The following is a 17,001-nucleotide window of genomic DNA, read 5'->3' as shown; positions in this document are numbered from 1 at the left end:
CCAGCCCCCTTGCTTTTGAGCAGGACTCCCGGCCATGGGGAACCCTCCCCTAATCTGGGGAACCTGCCTTAATCGTGTCACCACTACCCTGGCCCTTGGGCCTGGGCACCCTCGCCCTCTCCCAACAAACAGAGCGCTGGCCTTTTGCTGCTGCAGTGATGGGGGTTGGGTGCACGTGGGGCACACGTGTACGGGGGAGCATGCTCAGTGCAGGGGTGCACCCATGTGAGGCCTGCGCCTCCTCTCCCTGTCACCCCCACCCTCCAGTCAGTCTCCCCGTGAAGTCCAGGAAGAAAGACCACCACAGAAAGGATCCCTATATGTTATATGCCCACGCCCTGGACACACACCCCTGGTGGCTCAGAAATACCGTTGATGTATACAACACTGTTACCAAGTGGCTATTTCTGCACACAGGCACAGTGTTCACTCCTCAGGAGGTCTTCAAAAAAAAACTGTCCAGATTCTTTTCTCTCTGGATGAAAGCATGGAGGACGGATAGATGTCTTTTTAGCCCGGAGACTGGGGGATTCACTGCACGACCTCTGGCACCTGGCCGTCCATATTGTTGGCAGTGGGCTAGTCAGCAAGAGTGGGACCACACACACACCTGGACACACAAATGTGGATACACGGGAGGACTGGGACGCACAATTCAACCCAAAGACAAGCGGGTACCTCGAACCACAGCCCCTGGATAAGGGGGGGCCGGGGCCTCCAGCTCCTCACTCTTCTCTGATCCCCAGGGGTCACTGTCCCTGGGCCCGAGCTCCTCAGGCCACCCTCAGCCTCGAATATGAAGGGGACGAGGCTGTGAGGCGAACTCGCAGCGTCTCGGCGGCAGGGGCGCACCGAGGCCCGGGCCGCAGGCGGCGCTGCGCGCTCGGGCCTGGCGGCGGCGGCGGCCCCTTTAAGCGCCCCCGCCCCCTCCCGCCCGCGCTCCCGGCTTCCTTTCTCCGGGAGGCGCGGCGGGCTGGGCCTGGCGGCGGGGCGGGTGTGCGGGCCGCCCCTCCCCCGGTGGGCCGGGCCTGCGCCGCTTCCTGCAGGAGCGGCCCGGAGCCGCGCAGGGGGCGGAGAGAGCGAGCGGCGGTGGGGCGGCGCGGGGCGGCGCGGGGCGGAGGGCGCCCGAGGGCGAGCGGGCGGGCGGGCACGGCGGGTTCCGGGCCAGCCCCGGGGGCGGACGGTTGGCCGGGCGCGCGGAGCCTAGCCGGGGCCTTGCCGGAGCCGGGCCGGGCAGCAGGGGCCGCCGCCGCCCGGGCCCGCCGCCCGCGCCCCCCACGCTGGCCCAGAGGGCTGCGGCCGCGTCGCCGCTGAGGATGTCCCGGAAGGGGCCGCGAGCGGAGGTGTGTGCGGACTGCAGCGCCCCGGGTAAGCGGGGCCGGGCTGGGGGCGGGACCGTGCACCGAGGCGCCGCCGGGCGGGCGCCGGGGCCTGGCGGGCGCGCCGTGCGGGGCCGGAGGGCGGGGCGGGGCTGGGGGCTGCGGCCTCCGGCCTCGGGTCTCGGCCCCCGCCCGGGCCGCTGCGGAGCCGCGTCCTTGGAGGGAGGGCCGCTCGGGGGACCGCGGTTTGCTCGCGTCCGTGGACCAGCGAGGAAGGACATTCCCGGCGCCGCCTCCCGCCCCTCAGCTGGCGCCCCCCACCCTCCCCCGCTCCCCCCGCCTTCCATCTCTGGATCCAAACGGAAGCGCCAGCCTAGGGTGGCCAGGAGTACTGGCGGAGGCCGGCCGGGCTTCGGAGGTGGGGGCGAGTGTGGTTTTGTGTCATCTCAGGGCCACCCCCGCGTCTTGCACCTGCTGCTCTCGTGGTCTGCGCGCCCGTAAGGGTGGCGGAGGGCAAGGGGCAGAAAGCGGGCAGATGGGCCGGGGTGGGGTGGGGGGTTGTCTGGATTCTGTTTTCTCGGGAGCAGACGGCGGGGTGGCTTCTCCTAGGACTCCCTGCCCCTGGCTCCCAAGGCTCCTCGCAGGGCCTGGTGTTCAGGGCCACCACAGGCTTGGGCATCGTCCCCTGAGGTGTCCGCAGGCCTGGTAACGGGACAACGAGCCTCAGCTTTTCCTGTGCTCTAGTAAGGCCTGCTTGGAAGATGGGCTTGGCCATACCCCAGCCTGGGCACAGACCTCTCTCCCTGTCCCCTAGCCCAGCCTGACCAGAAATGGGTAGGAAGCATGCGGAGGGGTGCCTACATTCCCGGGACCCACCTGGCTTTGTGGCCTGCCTCCCGGCTGTATTTTCCGTGCTGTTTCCCTTCTTCCCACCGAGTCAGGTCCAGGCTGATGTGAAACCCCCCTGACCTGCCAAGGAAGTGAGGAGAAATGACCCGGAAAGGCTGCTCCCTTCTGATGCTGGGGGACACTGCCCGTGATCGGCTCCGCAGCTGGCTTGGGGAAACGAAGCCCTGGCCCTTGACCATCCTCTCTTTAGAAAAGGAGCTATCTCCCTGGGAGACCTCCGGGCAGGCTCAAGGGGGGGGCGGTCCATGAACTCCAGGAGGACTCTGGGCACAATTAAGTGGAGAGTGTGGGGTGCCGTTTTGTGGCCCATAACTTCCTGCCACCCTTTGGACAGGCCCAGGGCTTCCCTGGTGGCTCAGTGGTAAAGTATCCACCTGCCAATGCAAGAGACCTAGGTTCAATCCCAGGGTCCGGAAGATCCCCTGGAGAAGGAAATGGCAACCCACTCCAGTACTCTTGCCTAGGAAATCTCATGGAGAGAGGAGCCTTGGCGGGCTACAGTCCATGGGGTTGCAGAAGAATCGAACACGTCTTGAGAGAGTAAATAACAACAGGACCCCAACAGGTTGAGACCCACAGATGCTCTGGTGGTTTCAATGGCTCCAAGCTTGAGTGTTTGGGCACTGTGGGAACCTGGCAGGAGCATGGTGGTCTGGGTGGCTGTGACCCTGAGGCCTTCTCTCAGGGCATGTCATGGTCTAGAGGGCCCTGAGGAAGCTGTGTGTCCAGGGATGTGGGGTGTCCTTACCTCTGGTTAGTTAGAAACTACTATTTCCTCCCCCGCAACTGCAGGCAGGTCTGGGGGATTAAGGGCTAAGAGGAGAGCTTGCCTTCTGTGTGTTGGTCCGAGGCTGTTCTGCCCTTCTGCCTGCCTACCCCTCTGCCAGGCTGCCCCTCTCCCCCGCGGAGGAGGGAAGGAGCGTTGGTGGGGAGGGAAGGTGTGGCTGGGAGGGGGTTGCCTAACAGACACTTTATCGTGGAAACCTGGATTTTTGTGTTGCCTTTGTTTCTAGCTTACTCTGTGACTCACGGCAAGACTTTTCTAAAACATGCTGAGTCTCAGTTTCCTCAACTCTGAGGCCAAGAAGTTGGAGTAAAAATGGTTTTTGAGGACCGTCCCACCTCCAGTCTGCGGTCCTGATTCTGGGCAGGGGGACATAGGGCAGCATTAGCAAGGCAGTTGTCCTTTCTCCATTGCCTTTGACTACTTGATTAGAAGCTTCTGTATGCCCAGTGGGCATGGGCAGGAGTGGTGTGTCTCTCATGTGTTGGGGTGCCTGGCTCCTATCCCCGGTCCTCATCCCACAGAGTCCTGTGTGCTCCTGGGAACCCCCTCCCCCCGCCCCCACCTCGGCCCCGATCCAGAAAGCAGGTCAGGAGGAGGCAGGTGCTGAGGTGAGGATGTGAAGCGTGCAGGGTGCTGATAAAGTCTTGTTCACCCCAGCACCCAGCATGGTTTCTAGCACAGAGCAGGCATTCCCCCAAGGGATTGGAGGCTTCTCAGGACCCTGACTTCTCCTTGGGGCATTTTTCAGTCTGGGACCTAGAACAGCCCAGGTTCTAGCCCAGCTGGAGGGAAACTAGCAATTTGGAGCCCCCTCATTGGTATGTGGTTCCTACCTGAAGTCGTAGGCTTCTCACCGTATTCAGAGCCCTGCAGACCCAGCCCTGGGAGTGGGGTCGTGGTCTCTTTGTGATTGGTTAATTTGCGGGGTCTTGAGGTAAAAGGTAAGATGAGCCTGACCCCAAAGAGCTCCATCCTCCTCCCAGGCCTGGGTGCATGAGACAAGTCTGAGTGTGTTGTGAGCATGGCACGGCTGCCGGCCCTGGCGGCTGGTGCTGCCTCGCCAGGCACCGTCTGTGACTGCGCCTGCCTTGGGAACGAACCCTGGAGGATGTGTGTCTCCCCTGTCCCGCCCGTCCACTCCGCCTGCCGCACAGCCAGCTCATCTCTAAGGGCCTGCCTCTTGCGCCCTGGGCCCCCGGGCAGCCCCCTGGCTCAGGCAGCCCCTGGCACAGACGTGAAGCCCTCACAATGCCCATCTTAACAGGCATCTTGAGTGAGCAAGGCTGGGCACCAGCTAAAGACATCTGGGAACCTGCAATCTCATTTGTCTCTTCATGATGTAAATTGTGGGCTGGGGTGAATGCTGAGCTTTTTTCTTTCACTGAGGTGCAGCTTATGTACCCTTGGAAAAGGAAATGGCAACCCACTTCAGTATTCTTGCCTGGAACATCCCATGGACTGAGGAGCTGGAGGGGGTACGGCGGGGGGGCCCTACAGTCCATGAGATTGCAGAGAGTCAGATACGAGTTAGCACACACTCACAACTTCTGTACAACCAAGTGCCTGTATCCTCCTCTGTAACCTGATGAGTCTTTACCTGTATACATACATAACTCTGTAGCCACAACTCCGATCCAGAAGTAGAGCACGCCCAACACTCTACAGGGCTTTCTGTGTCAAGGCCCGCCCCCCACCCCCACAGGGAACCGCCGTTGTGACCTCTGTCCCCATGGAGTAGATTACTCTTGCCTGCTTTCAAGATGATGGGCTTCTCCCTCTTGCCTAGGTGCCTAGATAGGAAAGGCTAGCTACTGGCCCCAGAGACCACTGATGGCTTTGGGTAGTGGTATGAATTCCCCCTGGAGAAGGCAATGGCACCCGACTCCAGTACTCTTGCCTGGAAAATCCTATGGATGGAGGAGCCTGGTAGGCTGCAGTCCATGGGGTGCTAGGAGTCGGACACAACTGAGCGAATTCACTTTGACTTTTCACTTTCATGCATTGGAGGAGGAAATGGCAACCCACTCCAGTGTTCTTGCCTGGAGAATCCCAGGGACGGGGGAGCCTGGTGGGCTGCCATCTATGGGGTTGCACAGAGTCGGACACGACTGAAGCGACTTAGCAGCAGTAGCAGCAGCAGCATGAATTCCCCTTAGGAGAGGCGTCCATGGGCTTGGTGCTGGTTCGCATTATTCCAGGACTTACGCCACTTGGCGCACACACGGGACCCCTGCGCCCCAGCCCCACCCGCCACTGCCAACTGGGCGGGGAAACTTGGCAGATGTTGAGGAGGTGGCCGCACCCCCTAACCCTCACGTTCCCTGTCCTTTCTGCCCCGAGTTTGGTCCTGGAAGCCTTTTAGAGGGCACGGGTCCCTTAATCTCAAATTGCAGTAGCCATTTGACTTTCAGAACCCCTTCCTGGCCTTTCAGCTTCGGAACTGGCCTAGGTGGGGCATGGGGGCACCTGCTGTGGGAGGCCCAGACCCCTTGGGCAGAGGAAGTAGGGAGCAGAGTGACCCATTTATGTCACCCAGAACCGAGCTGGCACCGTTGTGCCCCAGACCAGGGCAGGATTCCCCTGCCCACCTGGTTCAGGTCACTGTAGGAGGGAAGACCCTCCGCCAGGCTGGGAGAGTGGAGAGCTGGACCCCTTTGCCCAGATCCTGGTCCCTGCCGCCTTTAAGGGTTACCGTGTCAGCTCTGGTGCTGGATGGCTGGCCAGCCCGTCCAGGCCTGGCTCCTCCGGGAGGACCATGGTCTTGGGGTGGAGGCCTTAGAGCGGCCCATTTATGATCCTGGCCTGGGCGGCTCCCTGCTGACAGGAAACCCCACCATTTCAACAAGAGGAATTTGGGCTGCGTCATTTCCAGCTTCCTGCCTGGGCTGGCCGGAGGTGGCTAGCAGGCAGACCCCTGACCCAGTGGGGTTTGGAGCGGGGGAGGGAGCTTTCCTTGCCTGAAGGCCAGACCGGTTGGGTCAAGCCAGCGCTCCTGTTTGCTCTAGGGCTCCCCCTCTTGGCAGAGATGGTGGCCCCCAGAGTCAGCCTCCGATGAAGCTGGGTGGGGGCACCTGCTGCACCCCTCTGCCCTGTTTTGGGGGCAGATCCCTAAAACCCAGACCCAGAGAGCGGGGCTGCTCCTTCCTCTTCCTGTTTCTGTGCTGCAGAGAAGACACCATCGCAGCTCAGGCTGCGCTGACTCAGTTTCCTCACAGCCCTGGGGAGTGCTGATGGACGTCCTCGCAGGGAGGGGCCTGAGAACTGCCTTCTGCTTAGAGAGGCTCTCATCACCCCTAGCCTGTCCCCTCCCCCAGTGGGGACCACTGTGGACAATTTGAGCACTAGGGGCAAGGCAGAGAGCCAGCCCCCCACCCAACCCCCCAGGATGGGGCTTCTGAGACGGGCAGGGGGCTGGGCAGAGCGGAGAGTCCTGGGAGAGTGGCTCCCTGCCCCCACTCTCCGGCCACACACAATGGCTGCTTTCTCCCCATGACCTTTCTGCAGCCTGAGCTGTATGCAGCTGTCTCCTCCCCCTCCCGCAAGGGGCCTGGGGTGGGAGGCATCTCTGCTGCCCTTGAGAAGGACCCCAGGAGCTCCCACCCTTCTCTGGTCCCTCTGCTTGCTTGCAAAGCTCACTTCTCAAAGAGTAGAGAGTGACTCCCAGGGCTCTTGCCCACTTGGGGTCACCCACTTCGGGGCTGCAAGAGCAGCTGGTGTGGACATCTAAATACCTGGGTTCACATCCCAGCAATCCCCCTCATGAGCTGGGTGGCCTTGACTAAGCACCCTAACATCTCCGAGACACGGGTTCCTTGTCAGTGAAGCGGGTTAGTATTTCCCGCCTTGCCTGACAGTTGTTAGAGGCGCCATACTGATGGCAAATCCAACTGGTCCCCAGTGGGTGCTCGGGCAGTTTTAGTTCCTTTGCCCCCTCCATCCCCCTTAAGTGGGGCTCCAGCTCACCCATCAGTGATGGTTGTGGGAGGCTGCCATGAAAAGGCCTCTTACTGCCCAGGTGAGGGCAGACGCGGGCACCCCTGGAGGGTGTGATGGGTCAGACAGGTGGGCCAGTGACTCCAAAAGAAGCCTGGGTGCGGAGAGTTGTGGCACCGGTCCGGACACAGGAGTGTCTCTGGGGGTGTGGCATGCAGTCGTTGGGGACTCTTGCCTCCCAGGGGCAGGGCTAGGGCAGCAGTCTTGTTCCCTGGAGAAGGACTGTGGTCCTGGCACCAGTGGTTGCAGCACAGGAAGCTGTGCCCACTGAGGAGGCCCTGGGGACCACACCTCCCCAGGGGGCAGAGACGTGTAGGAGAGGGCTTGGCTCCGTAAGTGGCCGCTGGAGCAAGCCTTCGGGGAGTCCCTCCCGCCCTCCTTCAGAGCTCAGCGCCCTCCTCAGTGGCCCAGCTCCCCAATCCTTAGGGGACTGAGTGTGCAAATTGTGCGTGGAGAGCTAAGCACAGTGCAGGTCCAGGGCCATGCTCGGGAGGCTCAGCCGTGTCTGGCTGTGGCTGACCCTTGTCCCTGCTCACCCCGCAGACCCCGGCTGGGCCTCCATCAGCAGGGGTGTGCTGGTGTGTGACGAGTGCTGCAGCGTGCACCGGAGTCTGGGCCGCCACATCTCCATTGTCAAGCACCTCCGCCACAGCGCCTGGCCCCCCACCCTGCTGCAGGTACCCGGGGTGCTTCCTGTCTTTACCATAGGGCATGCTGAGCGCAGGCACACTTCCCCCGTGCCCACACACACAGCTGCCTGGGGCCCCCCACCCACAGCAGAGCCTAGTCCTGCCCCTTGCCGCCTGGGCACAGAGACAAGGCCACCAGGACTGGAGCCACACAGACCTGGGTGTTCACCCTAACTCTGCCACTCCTGAACGTGCAGTATGGAGCTTAACCGCTGAGAGCCTCAGCATACCCACCACGACCCCTGAAGTGCTCAACTGGACCCACATCCTTGGATGGCCAGACTGGGTTGGGGGTGTGACAGTGCCAGGCACACAGTAGGCCTGTTGGTGCCGCGTCCAGTCCGGGACTCGGAGGTGTCTGCTGGTACACAGTGGGCATGCTCACTCTGGTGCCTCCTGCCCACAGATGGTGCACACGCTTGCCAGCAACGGGGCCAACTCCATCTGGGAGCACTCCCTGCTGGACCCCGCGCAGGTGCAGAGCGGCCGGCGTAAAGCCAACCCCCAAGACAAAGTCCAGTGAGTTGGGCGTGAGGGGTGGGGGCTGCGGCCGTGTGGTCAGGACACAAGCCTGGGAGGTGGCCGGGTGCCTGACCTCTCCCACTCTGCTCCCCGTTTCCTCCTGCGTGCCCCGTGCAGCCCCATCAAGTCCGAGTTCATCAGGGCCAAGTACCAGATGCTGGCTTTTGTGCACAAGCTGCCCTGCCGGGACGATGACGGAGTCACCGCCAAAGACCTCAGCAAGGTTTGTGGGGCACCTTGGAAGGGGACCGGACCCATCCTCACCCATGATGCCATCCCCACTGAGCCCTAGGTCCCCAAGGCAGCCAGGTCAGGCGAGAACAGTGGGCACAGTGGAAGGACAGGATTGCACGCTCAGGCCACGTGCGATCAAGGCCCCTCTGCTCCAAGTGCACACGGCAAGGCTAAAATCATCCAGCCGCCACCCAAGAGCCAGAAAACGTTGGGCAGAGCCTCCATTTTCTCATCTGTAAAATGGAAAAGAAAGAGTATCTACCTCGTGGACAGTGTCTGTTCTAAGCCGAGCGTACTGCATGCTCGCGGTCGGTCAGTGGTGACTGACTGCAGCTGTGATTCCTGGGCATGAAGTGCAGCCCTCAGTCCTCCCTGACAACCTGCCTGCAGCCAGGTCCTGGGAGCTGGCCAGAGTCCCGGGGGCCTGGACCAGGTGCTGTGGCGGGGAGGTGGGGGCACACACCCATTTACTGCACACTGTGCTCCTTGCAGCAACTGCACTCAAGCGTGCGAACGGGCAACCTGGAGACATGTCTGCGCCTGCTATCCCTGGGCGCCCAGGCCAACTTCTTCCACCCCGAAAAGGGCACCACACCTCTGCATGTGGCTGCCAAGGCAGGTCAGACGCTGCAGGCCGAGCTGCTTGTGGTGTATGGGGCTGACCCTGGCTCCCCAGATGTTAACGGCCGTACACCCATTGATTATGCCAGGTAAGGGCCAGCCAAAGGGTGAGGCTTGGCTGGGTGTGGGCAATGGACTGCTGCTGAAGGGCTGAGCCGTGTGACCTCCCCACAGGCAGGCGGGGCACCATGAGCTGGCGGAACGGCTAGTCGAGTGCCAGTACGAGCTCACTGACCGGTTGGCCTTCTATCTCTGTGGGCGCAAGCCGGGTGAGCAGAGTGTGGGGCGGGCCTGGCAGGGCCAGGCAGGTGGGACCCAGACACACCCCAGCAGCAGGTGCCATGGTGACAAGAGCCCGCTGGGGAACAGTGTTGCTAGGCAACTGGCTCCTGTGAAATCGCTGCAGGCTCTGGGCTGCAGCATGTTGGGGTAGGGAGTGGGGGTGGGCATAACTGCAGCCAGTTCCCAGGGCCCTTGGGGGTAGCCTGCCCTCCTCCCTTCCCCTGTCCCTTCTGGGTGCCAAGTCCTGCTCATGGCAATGGGGTGGGCTTCTAGCTGCTGAGGCCACCCAGCACCAGTGACTTAGCATTTTTATTTTTATTCAGATCACAAGAATGGGCATTACATCATCCCACAGATGGCAGACAGGTGAGTGCCCACCTGATGCCCCTTCCCAGAGGCTGCTGGGTGCCATGAGGATGCCCAACCCTCAGAACCCGCACCCCCCAACTCTTCAGGCTTTAGGGACCTTGCACCCCTGCCCCCACCCCCCTTCAGGGGTTGGAAGCACAAGCCTATCACAGTCTGGTCTTCACTCCCTAATGCTGGGCCCCAAGGCAGGTAAGAAATGTCCACTCAGCCTGTGGCCAACAGCCTGACCCCCATGGCTGTCAAGCACATAGGGCTTGAGTGCAAGAAACAGCCCCCCAACCCCCAGACCAGGAACTCTGGGTTCTGTTAGGGGCACTGACCCCAACTGTCAAATCTTTAAACAGATTTTTGCTCTTCAGTGAAAACGTGGTGGACCCCAGGAATTTGACTAACTTTGGGGTTCTGCCAGGCTTCTGTGGTGTGCTCAGAAATCCGGCAGGGGCTGGGGGCACAAGGCCAGGAGAGGTGTTGTCCACCCCTTGTGTGAGAGGCCCCAGGAGCCCAGGCAGTGGGGGACGCGTGCGCAGGATGGGCGCTGGCGCCACCTGGTGGCTGCCCATTGTGGCCGAGCTGTGCTTGCTGGCCAGGATCTGGAGAGGCTCCCTCCTGCTCCGAAGCCCACGTGGGCAGACAGCCCTAGTCAGGCCTGGATCCCTCAGGTCCCTCGAGCCCCCGATCTTCTCTGTTCTGAGACCCCCAAGACTCCCCCTGTTTCTCTGGTCTGACTCTGCCTGGTGTGTGTGTCTGCTTGTGTGTGTTCGTGTGTTGTAAACACACATAGGCGGGTTCTCGATGAGATGCTAGCTGAGCACCTTTGCGGGGCCAGCTGTTGTTGGCCCTGGAACACAGAGGTACCTCAAGCGTGATCCGGGTGCTTAGGGGTATCACCATCCCAACAGGGTGGCCAGGGCCCTAGTCAACTGCAGCCCTGTGTGGGGAGTGCGGCCAGAGAGGCAGAGGCACAGACGTGAGAGTGCTGTGCGAGGAGCTGCAGGCAGACCATGAGGCTGGAGCATGGGAGAGGCAGGGAATCCCTGGAGCAGGACTGGACGAGAGGTGGGGGGGAGAGAGTGGCTGGTGCTGAGCCCCGACGTGAGTTGGGACTGTCGAGGGAGCAGAGGGGCTCTGACATGGAGGTGTGGAGTCTGCTCTGCCACTGGCTGGCTGTGTAAGTGCAGACAGGCTCCTTAACCTCTCTGAGCCTTAGTTATCTTTCTGGGCTGTTAACATTAAATAAGATAGTACATGCAAAGCATTAAGGCTTTTGGGTTTGTTTTTTTTTTTTGCCACGCCACACGGCTTATAGGATTTTGATTCCCCAGCCAGGGACAGAACCTAGGACCCAGCAGTGAAAGTGCTAAATGCTAACCACTAGATCACCAGGGAATTCCTTAGCATATTTTTAAAGTGAGCTTTTTGTTGAAGTGTGCCATACATACCCTATTATTGAAAAAGTTTCTAAGGCCAGAATGGCGCAGCCGGATGTATCCACAATGCCCTGGCTTGTGGCTGAATAGAGGATTGCAGGGGCAGGACTGGACGCAGGAAGATGGGTGAAAAATGCTGCCAAAGACCAGGCAGGAGGATGAAATGGCAGCACCTGGGAAGGCTTGGCCATGGCCTGAGGATGCAGGAGGCTGCAGGGCACTCCTAGGAGCTGACATTTGTGCAGGGCGACTGGGTCACGCCAACCACTGAGGAGTGGGCTGGGGGAAGACGAGCTGGGTTTGGTACACTCAGGTCTGGCATGCGCACGAAGTTGGGTCTGAGTTTGGCGCGGGAGTTTGTGTGCCTTGCTCCTGGGTAATTGCCACCTTGTCCTGTTCTTTCCTCTGCTGCCTCCTCTGGACTTAGATCTCGGCAAAAGTGCATGTCTCAGAGGTATACGTGCCTGCTCGGGGGCAGGCCCTGGAGGAGGGGCGGGGCAGAGAGGCACTTGATGTGCAGCACCTGGGGTGTCATCTCCCTGGGGTCCCTGCATGTTTGGGAGGTCACTGGCAGGGGCCTGGCTGCCTCTCATATCTGGCCTCTCCCCTCCTCCCTGTGCCCATCTCCCTCCTTCGTCTACAGCCTGGACCTGTCCGAGTTGGCCAAAGCTGCCAAGAAGAAGCTGCAGGCGGTGAGTCTGCTCAGACAGGGAGCCCCCATCCCTGACCCTCTGTTCCTGTGACTGCCCCACCCTCTAGTCTCCCCAGTCTCCTGTCTCCCACCTCCCACTGTTCGTCTGTGACTCTGACTCTGCCCTCCTATGGCTCCCAGGGGACTTCCTGAGTCTCTACCCTCAGGGGCACTAACTGTCTGCCCTGGTCTCCCTCTTTCTCCCACCTCAGAGCTGGGCAGACAGACCCCTGTCCACCCTGGTTTCCAGTTGAGACGGGGGGAGAGCTGGGGAACACAAGTCGTTGCCACATCGTACAAGGCCCTGGGGCACTGGCTCGGTGGGCACTGGGGCTGGCTGAACTGACAGGGCCCGGGTCCCCTTCTCTGCCTCCAGCTCAGCAACCGGCTTTTTGAGGAACTAGCCATGGACGTGTATGACGAGGTGGATCGAAGGGAAAATGACGCTGGTGAGCCAGGAGGGCATGGAAGTCTTCGGCAGAGGGGATGGAGGCCCTGCCAGTCAGGGAGGGCTGGTACCTGGGTGGCTCTTTCGCCAGGACTAGGAAGAGGTGCCTGGCTTGGTCTGCTTGGCAGGCCTGCCCGTGAGCCCCGCCAGCTGGGAGCCCAGCGGCCCCAGCCAGTGGGCAGAGCTGCCAAGCTGGAGGCAGCCAGCCTGCTCCTCTCCCCAGCCCCTTGGACTGGGGCTCCTCTCCGCCCAGCGGCCGCCCTTTCTGGCTCTCTCCCGAGCCCTGCTCCGCCCCTCCATCCCTCCTTCCTGGCTATAGCAGATTCCAGCCCAGAGGCGGGAGGGAGTCTCTTCTGTTGTCAGTCCCCAGCTGGCCTCGCCCTGCCTTTCCCTGGCCCAAACTACTTGTGTTCTGAGTACCAGTGTTGGGGGCCCTTCGGGCCTGGGAAGGAGCTCAGAAGGCGGTGCTCTGGCCCTCCTGCCCCGGCCTGTCCCGCGGGCCCAGCCCCCGTGGACAGTCCGCCCCTGCCCCTCCCCCACAGTGTGGCTGGCGACCCAGAACCACAGCACCCTGGTGACCGAGCGCAGCGCCGTGCCCTTCCTGCCAGTGAACCCCGAGTACTCAGCCACACGGAATCAGGTGAGCTGGCTGGATGGGGCCTGGGGCCATCTCTTCCCTTGCTGGGTCACCACTGCAGGGCCCTGCCCTTCCCTTCCGGCAGGCAGGCCATTGTTTGCTGCTCGTCCCCACTCCTGGCCGAGGCCTTGCCCTCGCCTCTGGCTCGCCCTGGCCTCTGGCTCCGGGATGTGGGAATGGGGAGGAGGCAGTTCTTTTGAGCCCTCGGTGAGCAGCCCCTGGGCACTGCCCAGCCTCTGAGAGCTCCCCCCAGGCCCTCCACGTTTGTATCACCCTGGGCTGGGCTCCTTGGATGGCCTGGCTGCTTTGTCCCCAACGTCTCGCATCAGCCACATGGGCCTCCTCACACCAGCCCGGCCCTGCCTCCCTCCCAGGGGCGACAGAAGCTGGCCCGCTTTAACGCCCGGGAGTTTGCCACCTTGATCATCGACATCCTCAGCGAGGCCAAGAGGAGACAGCAGGGCAAGAGCCTGGGCAGCCCCACAGGTGGGAAGGGCACGGGCGCCGCTCCAGGGTGCGCTCCCTCCCGGGTGGCGCGGTGCACAGGCTGCGGCCCGGGGCCCTGAGTGACAAGCCTGTGCCCTCAGACAACCTCGAGCTGTCCACGCGGGGCCAGAGTGACCTGGACGACCAGCACGACTACGACAGCGTGGCCTCGGACGAGGACACAGACCAGGAGCCCCTGCGCAGTGCTGGTGCCACGCGGAACAACAGAGCTCGGGTCCGAGAGCCACCCCGACACCCCCCCCCCCACACTCCTCATATCCTGGGGCCCTAGCGGCAACGAGGGGGCTGACTGGCCCATCTCCCTCTGCAGAGCATGGACTCCTCAGACCTGTCAGACGGGGCTGTGACGCTGCAAGAGTACCTGGAGCTGAAAAAGGCCCTGGCTGCTTCCGAGGCCAAGGTGCAGCAGCTCATGAAGGTCAATAGCAGCCTGAGTGATGAGCTCCGGAGGCTGCAGAGGGAGGTGAGGAGGGGGCTCCCGGGCCCGCTGGGTGGGGAAGAGGCACGCTCCGGGAGGCGGCGGTGCTGCCCGGGGTTTCTGACACCCCTCTCACTCTCAGATCCACAAGCTGCAGGCCGAGAACCTGCAGATCCGGCAGCCACCAGGGCCGATGCCCACACCCCCCCTCCCCAGCGAGCGAGCTGAGCACGCACCCGTGGGGCCTGGCGGGAGCACCCACCGCAGGGACCGCCAGGCCTTTTCCATGTATGAACCAGGCTCTGCCCTGAAGCCCTTTGGGGTCCCGCCCGGGGACGAGCTCACCACCCGGCTCCAGCCTTTCCACAGCACCGTGAGCCGCCTGCGGGCCCCAGGGGGGGTGGGGTGGGGACAGGGTTGGGACCAGCACAAGGCCCCCTGTGACCCCCCTGTGCCACCCCCAGGAGCTGGAGGACGACGCCATCTATTCAGTGCACGTCCCTGCTGGCCTTTACCGGGTAAGCAGGGCCTGGGAAGTGGGTCCATTCCCACAAATAGGTGGCCCCAGCGGATGCCAGGCTCTGTGCGGGACACTGGGCACAGGGTGACCGGACACACACGGTCCCAGCCTCGCTGAAGGGAAGCCGAAAGGCAGGGGGGTGGGGAGGAGGAGACTGACTCCAGCCCTGCCTGGGTTTCAGATCCGGAAGGGGGTGTCGGCCTCAGCTGTGCCCTTCACTCCCTCCTCCCCACTGCTGTCGTGCTCCCAGGAAGGAAGCCGCCACACGGTAACGAGCATCCCCAGGGCCCAAGGGAGGGACGGGCTGAAAGAGAGAGGTGTGCTGGTGAGGTGACGGGGGTCTGCAAACACACCCCTGACCTGCCAACCCCGGCCCTGTGCCCTCCAGAGCAAGCTCTCCCGCCACGGCAGCGGCGCAGACAGTGACTATGAGAACACACAAAGTGGGGACCCGCTGCTGGGGTGAGGCTCCGTGGGGAAAGGGGATGGTGGCCCCTGAGCGTCCGTGAGGGTGTCTGCAAGGGCCCTCACTCACGGCTGGAATCCTCCTCCCTCTCTAACCCCAGCCTGGAAGGGAAGAGGTTTCTGGAGCTGGGCAAGGAAGAGGACTTCCACCCGGAGCTGGAAAGCCTGGATGGCGACCTCGACCCTGGGCTTCCCAGCACGGAGGATGTCATCCTGAAGACGGAGCAGGTCACCAAGAACATTCAGGAGTTACTGCGGGCGGCCCAGGAATTCAAGCATGACAGGTATAGAGGTGGGCAGAGGCTCACGCGGGCCTCTGGGGTGTTGCAGAAGACAAGGGAGGGACCAGTGCTGTGCTGTCCTGGGACCCTTCCCTCACTTGCCCTCCCCCCCACTGCCCAGCTTCGTGCCCTGCTCAGAGAAGATCCATTTGGCTGTGACTGAGATGGCCTCTCTCTTCCCGAAGGTACAGGGGCCAGAGAGGGGACCTGGAGGGGGCGGGGGTGCCTCAGGGTGGGGCGGGTGTGGAGAGTCTGACGGCACTGGCCTGGTTGGATCCCTGGACCCTCGGGGTCCCATCATGGCTCGTGGTTGGTTTGACGTCCAAGGCCCGACTCCTCCACAGAGGCCCGCCCTGGAGCCTGTGCGAAGCTCGCTGCGGCTGCTCAACGCCAGCGCCTACCGGCTGCAGAGCGAGTGCCGGAAGACGGTGCCCCCAGAGCCTGGCGCTCCCGTGGACTTCCAGCTGCTGACTCAGCAGGTGATCCAGTGCGCCTACGACATCGCCAAGGCCGCCAAGCAGCTGGTCACCATCACCACCCGCGAGAAGAAGCAGTGACCACTGTCCCCAAACCCTCACCCGCACCCTGGGACCTCACTGGCCGTGGGAGCTGGGCCACTCCAGACACTCATCCCCACCCCCACCGAGCCGCCGGCCCAAGTGCCCTTAGCGCTGCCACTGTTCCCGGCAGCCAGGTGCCCTGGTGCCCGTCCCCCTTGAGCCCCCAAGGATGGGGAGGTGAGGTGGCAGGAGCTTCTGCCCCCACATTCCATGCACCCCTCCCTGTACATAGCCCCCCTACCCCTCTAGCGTGCAGGGGCCTGCAAGGCGGCACTCCCAACCCCATGCCCTCGGGGGCACCCTCAGCCAAGGGTTGGGTGGGGACACTCCAAGTGGGGCAGCTCCCCTGATGCACCCCACCCCCATGAGCCAGTCCAGCCCTCCTGGGGGCTGAGCGGGGGGGGCATCCCCCCTTGTACATAATACCTGTGGATGTCCCCACCCTGTAGCCACCAGCCCCCTGCTGCTCTCTCCTCCAATGCCAAACGGCCCCAGCTAGGGCACAGGCCCCAACCTGTGTTCCCGGGGTCCCCAGCAGCAAACACTGGAAAAGTCTAATCTTTTTTTTTTTCCTCTCCTCTCTTCCACTCCTTAATTTTAACATTGTGGTAACTGAGTGTGCCTGCGTGTGAGTGTGCGGGGCGGCAGTGCCGTTCCAGAGGCCTGGCCCATCTGGGGTTTCGTGAGGGGTGAGGGGACCAGGGTTGGGCGTTGACCCCCCCCCATCCTGGGGCCAGGGGCTGCCGGAGGGAACCAGCTGGGTCCTGCCCTCTGCCTCCCCTCATTGCTCCCCCCACTCATACCCTCTATGAACTTAAAGGAAAACCACTTTGCTCCATCTCTCTTCCCCTCCCTTATGGAGGGGGAAAGTGCCGGCTGGGGCTGAGAACTGAGCACCCGAGCCTGGGGCTGGCTCCCCGGGGTCCCCGACGAAGCTGAGAGCCCCTCCCTGTGACCTCCGAGAGGCCAGCGCCTGCGGTGTCTGGGTCCCTGCAGCCTGGGGAGGCAGATGGCAGCTCCTACCAGCTCCTCTCCCTGCCCCACTTCTGTCCCAGGGGCCAGGCTCTACCTGTGTGGTGGTGGGTGGGCTGACTGTCAAGACGTGTGTCATGTACATTTGTATCAAAAATAAATAAGTGACCATGTGCCCTTTTCTGATGCTTTGGGAACTGTGGGAGGAGGGATCAGGGAGGTGCAGACATGAAATGGAGAAAGACCAACTTGGCAAAAGTATGAAGCCAGTGAAAACGGTGACTGCTGCAGCCCCCATACTGAAGGGGAGGGAAGCCCCTTGTCTTCTGTTAGCGGGGTCCTGCAAATAA

At 62.4% G+C, this 17,001-nt stretch overlaps 1 protein-coding gene across 3 annotated transcripts; it reads left to right on the top strand.

Moving 5' to 3' along the window:
- The first annotated feature begins 1,137 nt into the window (after positions 1-1,137).
- On the top strand, positions 1,138-16,824 carry GIT1 (GIT ArfGAP 1). 3 transcript variants are annotated; one of them, XM_070772788.1, is made up of 21 exons: positions 1,138-1,368; positions 7,552-7,685; positions 8,104-8,216; positions 8,337-8,442; positions 8,946-9,163; positions 9,249-9,343; positions 9,680-9,722; positions 11,580-11,606; positions 11,796-11,844; positions 12,220-12,292; positions 12,834-12,931; positions 13,303-13,414; positions 13,516-13,649; positions 13,746-13,898; positions 13,996-14,226; positions 14,318-14,371; positions 14,555-14,641; positions 14,762-14,835; positions 14,940-15,122; positions 15,241-15,304; positions 15,464-16,824. In XM_070772788.1, the coding sequence occupies exons 1-21, from the start codon at positions 1,317-1,319 to the stop codon at positions 15,674-15,676; spliced, it is 2,313 nt and encodes a 770-aa protein (XP_070628889.1). In that variant the 5' UTR covers positions 1,138-1,316; the 3' UTR covers positions 15,677-16,824. The 3 variants fall into 3 exon arrangements, with proteins under 3 accessions (XP_070628889.1, XP_070628888.1, XP_070628887.1); XM_070772787.1 differs by having other exon boundaries at positions 1,205-1,368; positions 14,624-14,641; XM_070772786.1 differs by lacking the exon at positions 11,580-11,606 and having other exon boundaries at positions 1,208-1,368.
- The last annotated feature ends 177 nt before the right edge of the window (positions 16,825-17,001 follow it).

Source organism: Bos indicus, chromosome 19 (assembly GCF_029378745.1).
Source record: "Bos indicus isolate NIAB-ARS_2022 breed Sahiwal x Tharparkar chromosome 19, NIAB-ARS_B.indTharparkar_mat_pri_1.0, whole genome shotgun sequence".
NCBI classification, from domain to species: domain Eukaryota; kingdom Metazoa; phylum Chordata; class Mammalia; order Artiodactyla; family Bovidae; genus Bos; species Bos indicus.
Note: the sequence above shows the minus strand (reverse complement) of the source record. Positions and strands in the feature narration are given on the sequence as shown.